Raw genomic sequence first — 10943 nt, forward strand, 5'->3', positions numbered from 1 at the left:
CCCCCAGTCCCTGTCACTCCAGCCCTGCCCCCCCAGCTCTGCCAGTGTCCCTCCCCACGCTGCTCCTGCTCCCCCCAGCCCTGTCAGTGTCCCTCCCCACGCTGCTCCTGCTCCCCCCAGCCCTGTCAGTGTCCCTCCCCACGCAGCTCCTGCTCCCCCCAGCCCTGTCTGTGCCCTTCACCCCCGAGCTGGCCCCTGCTGTACTTTTGCTGAGGGTGGAGGGGGGGGTGTAGTGGGGTGGCGGGTGCGGCTGTCTTAAACCAGCTCCCCTCGGGTGTGAGTCCCGGTGGCCCAGGGGTGTGTGTGAATACCCTTCCCCCAAACCCTGCCCCCCTTCCCCCAAGCTCTTCTCCTGTTCTGCCCCACCTCCTCCCCCCTCCCCCACCTCCTCCCCCCTCCCCCAGGGAGGAGCCTCAGGGATTTCTAGGGGACCAGGGCTCTGCTTCCCGGGGTGGGTGGGGGGCCTGGCTCCAGAGCACCCAGGGCCTGGTGGGTTCACAAGGGACCAGCCGGGAGTGGGGGGGGGGGCGCAGCTGCTCTGCACCCGCTTCCCAGGGCTGCTGCAGAGCTGGGGGATCCCAAGGTGTCAGGGCCGGGGCCAGCCGCTGGGGATGGGCAGAGCCCCCCTCCTGGAGCCCTGCCAGGGGGGTGCCCGCTGCCTCGCTAGGGGGATTTGAGAACAGCCCCCGGCCCTAGGGTCATTGCTTCAGCCTCTCGCTCTGGGGCTGGGGGCCCCACAGGCCCAGTGCCCCTCCCCCACGCCTATGGGGCCCTTTGCCAGCCTCGGGGGCAGGAGGTCAGAGGGCCGAGGGGCTGGCACGGACCCGTGGGGGTGGGGGGGCCGAAGTCCCTAAGGGGTCGCTTGCAGCGGGAGGGTTTCCATTACGTGGCGCTGGGGGGCCAGGCCCAGAGCCCCCCCCCCGAGTGAGGCCCGGGGGGGGTGGGGCGGGGAGGTGGACGCCCTGCGGGCAGTGCCCCAGCCCCTCTCCAGGGGCGGGCGATGCGCGGGGGGCGGAGGCGCAGCTGGCGCGGGGGGGCGGAGCAAGACGGGGGGCGGGGCGGCGGGCGCGCGGACGGACCCCTTCGTCCCGGTGCGTGCTTGGGGGAGAGCAGAGCTCCGTCCCCCCCCCCCCCCCCGCGGCTAAGGAGCGAGGGGCCCCGCCGGGGCTCCCCCCACGGCCCCGCGCCGGGCGCAGCAGAGGGACGAGCGCGGCGCGCAGCGGAGAGGGGCGCAGCTGTCGGCGCGGCGCACGGGAACTGCGCGAGGTGATGGGCGGGGACCCCGGGGACCCCCCCTCGCTTTGCCCCCCCCCCCGCTTTGAGGCCGGGCTCCCCCGCCACGAGGCTGTAATGTTTCCAGCCCCCCCCCCAGGCTGCCCCGGGGGACTTGCGGGGAGGGGGGCGCAGCTTCTCTCTGCCCGGGAAGGGGCTGGGGGGGGGGTCAGAGATGCCACGGGGGGGCTGCTGCTATTAAATGGGTGTCTGGGGGTCTCTCGGGGATGTGTGAGCGGCGGGGGTCAGGCTCTTGTTGGGAGGGGCTGGGCGATACCCCCCGAGGTTGGGGTCCCCCCACCCCCTGCCCGCCTGTGGAAGGGTTGGAGAGGAAATTGGGCGGCCAATTCTCTTTGGATCCTCCGCGCCCCCCTTTCCCTGCCTCACCCCCCGTGCGCCCCACCTGACCCCCCTCTGTCTTTCCAGGAAACACCCCCGGCACCCTGCGATCTCCAGCCCTGCAGCACCATGGACGTGACCCAAGCGCCATGGAGAAACCGAGTCACCTGCACCCCGTAGAGCCAGGGTGCCCAGCGCTGGGTCGGGCCACCATGGGGGGCGAGAGCTGCACCAGGCACCCCGCCAGGGCCCCGCCGGCCCCCACTGGGCACTGCCAGCAGGACTTCCTGGGACCCTTGACGTGCTCTGGGCTCCCTGGCGGCTTGGCCCCCGCCAGCCTGTTCCAGCGTGGGAGGCTGTGCCCGCTGCAGAGCGAAGGGGCCGCTGTGCTTGACGACGGGCGCCTGCTGCTGGTGGCGCTGGGCGGGCATGGGGCGCCCCCGGGGCCCAAGCGGAGGCGGCTGGAGAGCAGGGACTCGGAGGCGGGCGAGCCGGCCGGGCGGCACCGGGAGGAAGGGGCACCGGCCGGGCGGCTGGCACTGGACTTCGTGGTGCCCTGCATGCGCTACTATGGGATCTGTGTCAAGGACGCGTTCCTGGGCGAGGCGCTGGGTGCGCGGGTGCTGGCCGAGGTGCAGGGCCTGGGCCGCAGCGGCAAGTTCCGGGACGGGCAGCTGGTGAGCCAGCGCGGCCTCCCCTCCCGCAGCATCCGCGGGGACCAGATCGCCTGGGTGGAGGGGCGCGAGCCCGGCTGCCAGGCCATCGGGTCCCTCATGGCCCACGTCGACCGGCTGGTCCTGCAGTGCGCCCCCCACCTGGGCACATCCCTCATTAACGGCAGGACCAAGGTGAGCCCCCTCCGTCCTCGTGGACTCCTGGGTTCTCTCCGCAGCGTCGCCACAGACCCATTGCAAGTCTCGGCTGGGGGCTGCCTCAGTTTCCCCATCGTGGCTGGGAGCTAGCAGTCTGCATGGGTGGCGGGAGGGGAGGAAGGTGGGGAGAAGCTGGGGGGTAGAATGAGTAATGCCCCCAGTGGGACTTAGCCGGCTCCCAGCCCTCCTTGGCTCTCACCGCTAGCCCCCACTGCCCTGCCAGAGCTGTCATCCTGGCTCCTTCTCTGGCCTCACCCCAGAAGTGGCTGCATCGCGGGGCGCTGGGTACCAGTCTAGGAGCAGGGAGGCCACATGGGGAGGCGGGGGGGGGGGGAGAACCAGCGTTGGCTTGAGCCCGGTACACACGGCAGGGTTAGCCCCAGCCCGGAGCCAAGCAGTGCCCTGGGGCTTCTGGGGAGTATCCCACGCTCCTTTGCGAGCCTCGGCCACGCCGCCCTCTGACGTCTCTCCTGGGGCATTGGGGGAGAGTCTTCTACCAGGACAGGGAATTGTGGGAAGGCTTTGGGGGAGTCTGGATCCGGACTCGGTTACTACCCAGGGTTTGCCCTGGCGCCTGGACCCCTCGCGGAACCAGCCGGCTCAGGAGGGTTCGTCCACGGTGACTCGTAAAGTGGAGTGAAACCACTTCCTTTCTTCCATGTGGACACTCTCGTTCCAAATTAAAGTGGCCAGAGGGAAGGCCGCGGAATGGAAGGAAGGCAGTTTGGATTTGGAGCGAGAGTGTCCCAGTAGGACCCCCAGCCCCCCCTCAGTGATGGGGGTCCGTATGTGGGTGGGACTCATGTTGGGGGCAGAGCCAACCCCCCCAGATGAATCCATCTCCCCCAGGGTTTGTGCATGAACTTTTCTAAAGGTCCCTCCTGTGTCCCCGTCCCCCATGGAACCGGCAAACTCCTGCCCTTTGCAGCCAGGCCAGACATCTGTGTGGGTGCTGGAGGCTTTGGGGGGGGGGGCAGTAGGCTGCATTGCTGGGCTGCAGCTGGGCACGCTGGTGGGGACAAAGGTCCCTGAAGCAGGAACCTTCCAGCAGGGCTCATGGCATGAATTACCGCCCTGATCCGGGGGCCCCACTTCCCGGTGCGGGGCGGGAACTGACGGCACCAGAAGGGAAAAGGATGTGGCCAAGGTCACAGCTTGAGTCAGTAGCGGAGCTGAGAACCAGGGTGGGGCTGGGGTTCAGGACTCCTGGGTTCTCTGGGAGGGAAGCGGGGGCTAGTGGTTAGAGCAGACAGGGCTGGGAGCCAGGGCTAAGGTAGCTGCTCAAGGACATCTGTGCTTTGGCCTGGGGCCTTGGCCTTAGCTTACCCCTGGGCTGGCTGGGGGGGGGGGGCCTCCCCTGCAGGACATGCTGCCCTGGGATTCCTCAATGGTGGAGCCCTCCCTCCCTCCCCCAGTGAGACAGCAAATCGCAAACTGCTGACCCTGGGAAGTGGGGGGGAGGGGGTGTCCTTAAAAGGGCAACATCCAAGTGTACATGTAACAACCCCCAAGTGGGGCCCGTCCCTGGCTGTGGGGCGTGGGGTGGGGTTTCTGGCCTCCTGGGTCAGTGCCAGAGAGGGGTTCTAGCAGGATCAGTCTGCGTGGGGGTGGGCCCCCACCTGGAGGGGTGCCCCCCACTCATGGGGAAGGGTCTTGGAAGACCCTGCCCAGCTGGGCTCTCTCCCTGTAGCGCTGCGCTGGGGCATGGGGCTGTCAGCGCCTCCTGCTGAGCCCCCCAACTGGCCCCCTTCTGCCCAGTATCCCCCAATGAACCCCCAACCTGCTCCCTGCAGCCTGGCACCCCCCACTGAGCCCCCCAACCAGCCCCTTCAGCTTGGCACCCCCTAGCGCCTCATTGGGGTGGTGCTGAATTTTGGAAATTCCATCTGCCGTGGGGTGAGCCTGTGCTGGGGGGGAGGCCGGGGGGCTGTTTACCCCGGTCTCTGGTCTGTTTGGCCTTCCAGGAAAATCCCCTCGGGGGAGGGGAATCGGTGGGTGAGGGATCCCCTGCCCCGTGACCGCCCCCGAGCCTGGGGCTGGCTCCCTGCCCGGCCTGCCATCTGAGGCCTGTTTACCATGAACGCTGCCAGCTCCCCCACCAGCCCTGCGCCTTCCTGGAACGTGTGTGTGTGTGTCCGTCCATGGGGCACCCCAAGCACTGGCTGGGAGCCCGTGGGGGATCTCAGGCCCAGCAGCACTGCTCAGATGCGGCCACTTCTGGGGTGGGGTACAGGGGGGAGGCTGGTTCTACAGGGATGCGTCACCCAATGCTGCCATGTTACGGGAGGGGAGGGGAGTCTGGGGGCCGGACACCTGGGTCCTGGCCCTGTCGCTGACTCACTGGGTGACGTTAGGGACAGGCCTTCTCCTTGCCTCAGTTTCTGCCTGGACAAAGTCCAGCCCCCACCACCCTGGCTGCCCTGGCCCTTTTAATAGTTTGCCCCCCCCCCCCCCCCCCCCCCCCCCCCCTTCCAGTGACCTGCTATGGGATGAGTCCTTCTGGAGGCTGGGGGGGGGGGCAGTGCTCACTGCAGGAGGGAGGGGGCAGCTAGTGCAGGTCAGGATGGGGCTGAGACCTGACAACCCAGCTCACCCACCATCCAGCCAGCCGGATGGGAGCCGGCGCCCCCCAGAGGGGACAGGACCCGAACCCCATTCCCTGCCCCCCAACCCAGCCAGTCGGATGGGAGCCGGCGCCCCCCAGAGGGGACAGGACCCGAACCCCATTCCCTGCCCCCCAACCCAGCCAGTCGGATGGGAGCCGGCGCCCCCCAGAGGGGACAGGACCCGAACCCCATTCCCTGCCCCCCAACCCAGCCAGCCGGATGGGAGCTGGTGCCCCCCAGAAGGGACAGGCCCCAAGCCCCATTCGCCGCCCAGCTGGAAAATGTTTCTCTGGGGTCACTGAACCCTTCTCCCCCATCGCTTCCCCATTCCCAGGCCCTGTCCCTCCCTGCCGGTGCCTGGTGGAGGCGAGAGGCCCCAGGCAGGCCTGGCACCGTGCCCCGTGGAGCTGTGTGGTGCTGCCAGGCTGGGCGGTGTGGGGTGGGGCTGGCCCGGAGGGCATGGACCCTGGGTGTGGGGGCAGGGAGTGGAGGGGGTGGCTGAGCAGTTGCTGAGGCTGGATCCTGTATGCAGGGAGGAAGAGCAGAATTAAGCCCCCCCCCATCTTCTTCCCTCCATGGCTCCTTGAAGGGCAGAGGGGGAGGGACACCTGCCCCATGGCCTCAAAGCCAAAGGGGCTTGTGTGAGCCTCAGACCACCCCAGAACTTGGCATGGTCATGGCTGGGGGACCCAGGCTGTGGGTCGGGAGTGAGGGGCACTGGCAGAGTGGGGGGAGGAATCGGGGGGGATCCGGGCTGTGGGTCGGGAGTGAGGGGCACTGGCAGAGTGGGGGGAGGAATCGGGGGGGATCCGGGGGGGGGGGGGGATCCGGGCTGTGGGTCGGGAGTGAGGGGCACTGGCAGAGTGGGGGGAGGAATCGGGGGGGGATCCGGGCTGTGGGTCGGGAGTGAGGGGCACTGGCAGAGTGGGGGGAGGAATCGGGGGGGGGATCTGGGCTGCGGGTCGGGAGTGAGGGGCACTGGCAGAGTGTGGGGAGGAATTGGGGGGGGGGATCCGGGCTGCGGGTCGGGAGTGAGGGGCACTGGCAGAGTGTGGGGAGGAATTGGGGGGGGGGGGGGATCCGGGCTGTGGGTCGGGAGTGAGGGGCACTGGCAGAGTGGGGGAGGAATCGGGGGGGGGATCCGGGCTGTGGGTCGGGAGTGAGGGGCACTGGCAGAGTGGGGGGAGGAATCGGGGGGGATCCGGGCTGTGGGTCGGGAGTGAGGGGCACTGGCAGAGGGGGGGGGGGGGGGGGGGGATCCGGGCTGTGGGTCGGGAGTGAGGGGCACTGGCAGAGTGGGGGGAGGGGGGGGGGGGGTGTGGGTCGGGAGTGAGGGGCAGTGGGGGGAGGAATCGGGGGGGGGATCCGGGCTGTGGGTCGGGAGTGAGGGGCACTGGCAGAGTGTGGGGGGGGGGCAGGGGGGAGTGGGGGGCACTGGCAGAGTGGGGGGGGGGGGGGGGGGATCCGGGCTGTGGGTCGGGAGTGAGGGGCACTGGCAGAGTGGGGGGAGGAATCGGGGGGGGGATCCGGGCTGTGGGTTGGGAGTGAGGGGCACTGGCAGAGTGGGGGGAGGAATCGGGGGGGATCCGGGCTGTGGGTCGGGAGTGAGGGGCACGGGCTGTGGGTCGGGAGTGAGGGGCAGTGGGGGGAGGAATCGGGGGGGGATCCGGGCTGTGGGTCGGGAGTGAGGGGCAGCGGGGGGGATACCAGCTGTCGAGCCAGCTCCTGGTGGCTGTTTCTAGAGATGGGGGGGCAGCCCCTCCCAAAGCCTCACTGGCGCCCGCTCTGTGCAGCCCCCCCCCCCCGCCTGCCCCGTGCCTGCTTGTCCTGTTCCCGGCCTGAGGACACCGTGTCTCCCTGACGCCTGGCCCAGGGTGGAGGGGCCGGTCCAGGACGCCCCCCCCAGCTGGGGTCACTTGAGGCCAGGAAAGCAGCTTTCCCTTGGCACCACCTCCCCCCCCCAGCCAGCCTGGCCGGGGGGGGGTCACCTTGAGCCTAGGCTTGCGGGGGGCTGGGTTGGGAGGCCTGTCTCACATCTCTTGGGGGACAGCAGCTGGCGTGGGGCTGGGACCCTGGGCTGTGGGGGGTGGGGAATTCAGCCCCCCAACTTCCTCCTAACTTCTGGGCTGTGTCACATGCTGGGGCAGCCCAGAGTCCCAGGTGATGGGCATCTGCTGCCGCCCTGCCCCGGGGAGGGGGGGGCCGGTGGGTCTGCTTCTGGCAGCCCCCCACTTGCTCGGGGGTGGGATTTCTTTGTGGCCTCTGGACTCAGCAGCAGGATGGGGGAGGGGTCTTGACTGTCCCACTGGGGCTGAGCTCTCCCCTTTGGGGGGGGTCTTGGCTGTCCCACTGGGGCTGAGCTCTCCCCTTTGGGGGGGGGTCTTGGCTGTCCCACTGGGGCTGAGCTCTCCCCTTTGGGGGGGGGTCTTGGCTGTCCCACTGGGGCTGAGCTCTCCCCTTTGGGGGGGGTCTTGGCTGTCCCACTGGGGCTGAGCTCTCCCCTTTGGGGGGGGGTCTTGGCTGTCCCACTGGGGCTGAGCTCTCCCCTTTGGGGGGGGGGTCTTGGCTGTCCCACTGGGGCTGAGCTCTCCCCTTTGGGGGGGGGTCTTGGCTGTCCCACTGGGGCTGAGCTCTCCCCTTTGGGGGGGTCTTGACTGTCCCACTGGGGCTGAGCTCTCCCCTTTGGGGGGGGTCTTGGCTGTCCCACTGGGGCTGAGCTCTCCCCTTTGGGGGGGGGTCTTGGCTGTCCCACTGGGGCTGAGCTCTCCCCTTTGGGGGGGGTCTTGGCTGTCCCACTGGGGCTGAGCTCTCCCCTTTGGGGGGGGGTCTTGACTGTCCCACTGGGGCTGAGCTCTCCCCTTTGGGGGGGGTCTTGGCTGTCCCACTGGGGCTGAGCTCTCCCCTTTGGGGGGGGTCTTGGCTGTCCCACTGGGGCTGAGCTCTCCCCTTTGGGGGGGGGGGGGGGTCTTTACTGTCCCACTGGGGCTGAGCTCTCCCCTTTGGGGGGGGTCTTGGCTGTCCCACTGGGGCTGAGCTCTCCCCTTTGGGGGGGGTCTTGACTGTCCCACTGGGGCTGAGCTCTCCCCTTTGGGGGGGGGGTCTTGGCTGTCCCACTGGGGCTGAGCTCTCCCCTTTGGGGGGGGTCTTGACTGTCCCACTGGGGCTGAGCTCTCCCCTTTGGGGGGGGGTCTTGGCTGTCCCAACAGAGAGAAAGGAGAAAGGGGGTGGGCAGGGTCCTGCCCTGGGGGTGCTGACCCTCCCCCCCTGCTGCCGTCTCTGCCCCAGACCCCAGTGGAATTGGGGGGGGGGCATGTTTGACAAGCTCCGGGGGGACCCGAGAGCTTCGACTGTCCCCCTCCTCCTCCAACCCCGGCACTAGGATGCGTGGGTTCTCTCCCTGGCTCTGGGAGGGCAGTGGGGGCTAGTGGTTAGCGCGGGGGGGAGGGGCTGGGAGCCGGGACTCCCTCTCTCAGCCGGGGGAGGGGGGTCAGCAGACCGGGGAGCTGTAGTGTCTCTGGGCCCCTGCCGTGACCCCCTCCTTGTCCTCTCCTCAGGCCATGGTGGCCTGTTACCCTGGCAACGGGCGGGGGTACGTGCGGCACGTGGACAACCCGAATGGTGACGGGCGCTGCCTGACCTGCATCTATTACCTCAACCGGGGCTGGGACAGCCAGGTACGTGCCCCCCCCCGGCCCACCGCAGTTACCTGGCAGGAGACAGGCCCGGGGCACGATGGGACGGGCCCTGGGCCTTTGGGGGCATCCGGGTTAGAAGCTGGATGGAGGGATGTCTAGTGGTTAGAGACACTAGATGTCTAGTGGTGTCCCGCCACTAGGGGGAGCCGGGATCCCAGCTCTGGGAGGGCAGTGGGGGCTAGTGGTTAGAGCAGGGGCTGGGAGCCAGGACTCCTGGGTTCTCTCCCCAGCTGAGGGAGGGGAGTGGGGTCTAGGCGGGGGGGAGGCCTGCATGCCAATCCATGGACTTGCTCTGTGCCTCAGTTTCCCTGTGGTACCTGCCTCTTGAGTCAGCCCAGCTGTCGTAGGCCTGAGCACCGAGGAATTGACACAGCCCCATCTGCCCCCCTGCTTTGGGGCTGGGAGCCCTTTATGCCAGCCCCACACCCGCTGGGGAGGCTCCTACCCCCCAGGGACCTGAGTGGGCTGAGAACGGAGCCCTCGGTTTCTCTAAGCACCTGGGGGTGGGGCAAGGAGGGGTCATGTGGCCAGTGAGCCCCCTGAAGCCCCTCGCTCCATGGGGCCTGCTGCGTTTAGCCCCTTGGGTGCCAGTGGGGCACACACCAGGTGGAGGGGGGGCTGGTAGTTAAGGTGTCCTTCTGGCTGCCCCCTAGGTCCACGGGGGGGCTCTGCAGATCTACCCCGAAGGGCGCCGCATGGTGGCTAATATCGAGCCTCTCTTCGACCGGCTGCTGATTTTCTGGTCGGACCGACGCAACCCCCACGAGGTGAAGCCGGCCTACGCCACGAGGTACCTGGATCCCGCGGGAACGGGGGGGGGAGGGGAGGGCTCATTTGCATTCAATTTGCATACACCACATGTCGCTGGTCCAGTCCCTGCGTCTGATTGGCCTCTGGATGTTGGGGGTGGGGCAGGCTGGGAGCCGGGACTCTTGGGTTTGGGGGTCAGGTTGCGGGGTGAGCCGGAGCCAGGCCCTACCCCTGGGAGCCCCTCCCGCGGGGGCCTGGGTCGCGGTGCCTGCCAGGCCACGTCCCCCCCTTAGGTCTGTCTGTCCGCCCAGGTACGCCATCACCGTCTGGTATTTCGACGCCAAGGAACGAGCGGAAGCCAAAGACAAATACCAGCTGGGTAAGTGGGTCCCCCCCAGCCAGCCCCTTGCCCGGGGTGGGAGCCGGCGCCCCCCAGCGGGGCAGGCTCTGTGCCTATTCCTTGCCCCATCCCCTGAGCCCCCCCCTCTCTTTCAGCCTCGGGGCACAAGGGGGTTCAGGTGCCCGTGCGCCAGGCGAGCCGGGGCCCAGATGGACACAGAGCCGGCCGGGGGTCCTAGCCTGGAGCTACTTCCTGCTGCTATTCGCCTGCCTTGGGTTTGCCCGTTTCAAGCCCGTTGCTGCTGCTGCTGCTGCCGCCGCCGCCCACGACGGTTCCTGGCGCTGCTGGCGGACTCGGGTGCTGCCCAGGGAGCCCCCCAGCACCCCACAGTCCAGACCGGGTGCTGGAGCCGGCGCCTTGCACTAGGGATGATGGGGGGACGGGGTTGTGTGTCGGGAGGGCCACCAGACTGGGGATACGGGGGGTGCTGGGGTTCTAGATATGTGGGGCGGATGGTTGGCGGGGGGACCCCGTGTTTTGGGCCACACAGGACCCAGCTGGGGGGCTCGGACTCTGCCAAGGATGGGGGGAGGGGCTGGCCCTCCAGAGCGAACGGAGGGTGGAGGGACGGCCAGATTCCTGCTCGTTTCACCCGGTGAGAGAGACAGAGGGGGGTGGGCAGAGAGGGACCCCCCCAAACTGAAATAAATGTTACCTCATTGCAGCCCCCCTCTGCCTCATCCGTCCCCTCCCCAGGGCTCCTGGGGACCCCGCTCAGCACAGCCTGTGGGGCTGGGCACCAGGACATCTGCGTTCTATCCTGGCTCTGGGAGGGGAGTAGGGACTAGTGGTTAGAGCTGGCTTGGGCTGGGGGGGTGGAGCCAGGACTCTGGGCACTGCAGTTGTGGTTCTGTGCTGCCTCCCGGTGGCCAGTCGGTGGGATAGCCCCTGGCCACCCGTGTGCCACTGGGTTTGCTGCCCCCCTTTACCCTGTTCATGCCCCTCACTGCCCCCAGGAGCTGGGTCCAGGTGGGGCGCCACAGGTGGGCCTGGCAGCGGGGCCCCCAGG

The 10943-nt window shown here is 68.8% G+C and overlaps 1 protein-coding gene across 2 annotated transcripts; it reads left to right on the plus strand.

Moving 5' to 3' along the window:
* The first annotated feature begins 1108 nt into the window (after positions 1–1108).
* On the plus strand, positions 1109–10594 carry EGLN2 (egl-9 family hypoxia inducible factor 2). Of its 2 annotated transcripts, XM_089769911.1 has the most exons (6): positions 1109–1266; positions 1699–2459; positions 8644–8763; positions 9438–9574; positions 9846–9913; positions 10030–10593. In XM_089769911.1, the coding sequence occupies exons 2-6, from the start codon at positions 1761–1763 to the stop codon at positions 10110–10112; spliced, it is 1107 nt and encodes a 368-aa protein (XP_089626037.1). In that variant the 5' UTR covers positions 1109–1266; positions 1699–1760; the 3' UTR covers positions 10113–10593. The 2 variants fall into 2 exon arrangements, with proteins under 2 accessions (XP_089626037.1, XP_089626036.1); XM_089769910.1 differs by lacking the exon at positions 1109–1266 and having other exon boundaries at positions 10030–10594.
* Positions 10595–10943: the final 349 nt, after the last annotated feature.

The sequence above is a fragment of the Pelodiscus sinensis genome, chromosome 18 (assembly GCF_052426305.1).
Source record: "Pelodiscus sinensis isolate ZL-2025 chromosome 18, ASM5242630v1, whole genome shotgun sequence".
NCBI classification, from domain to species: Eukaryota; Metazoa; Chordata; order Testudines; family Trionychidae; genus Pelodiscus; species Pelodiscus sinensis.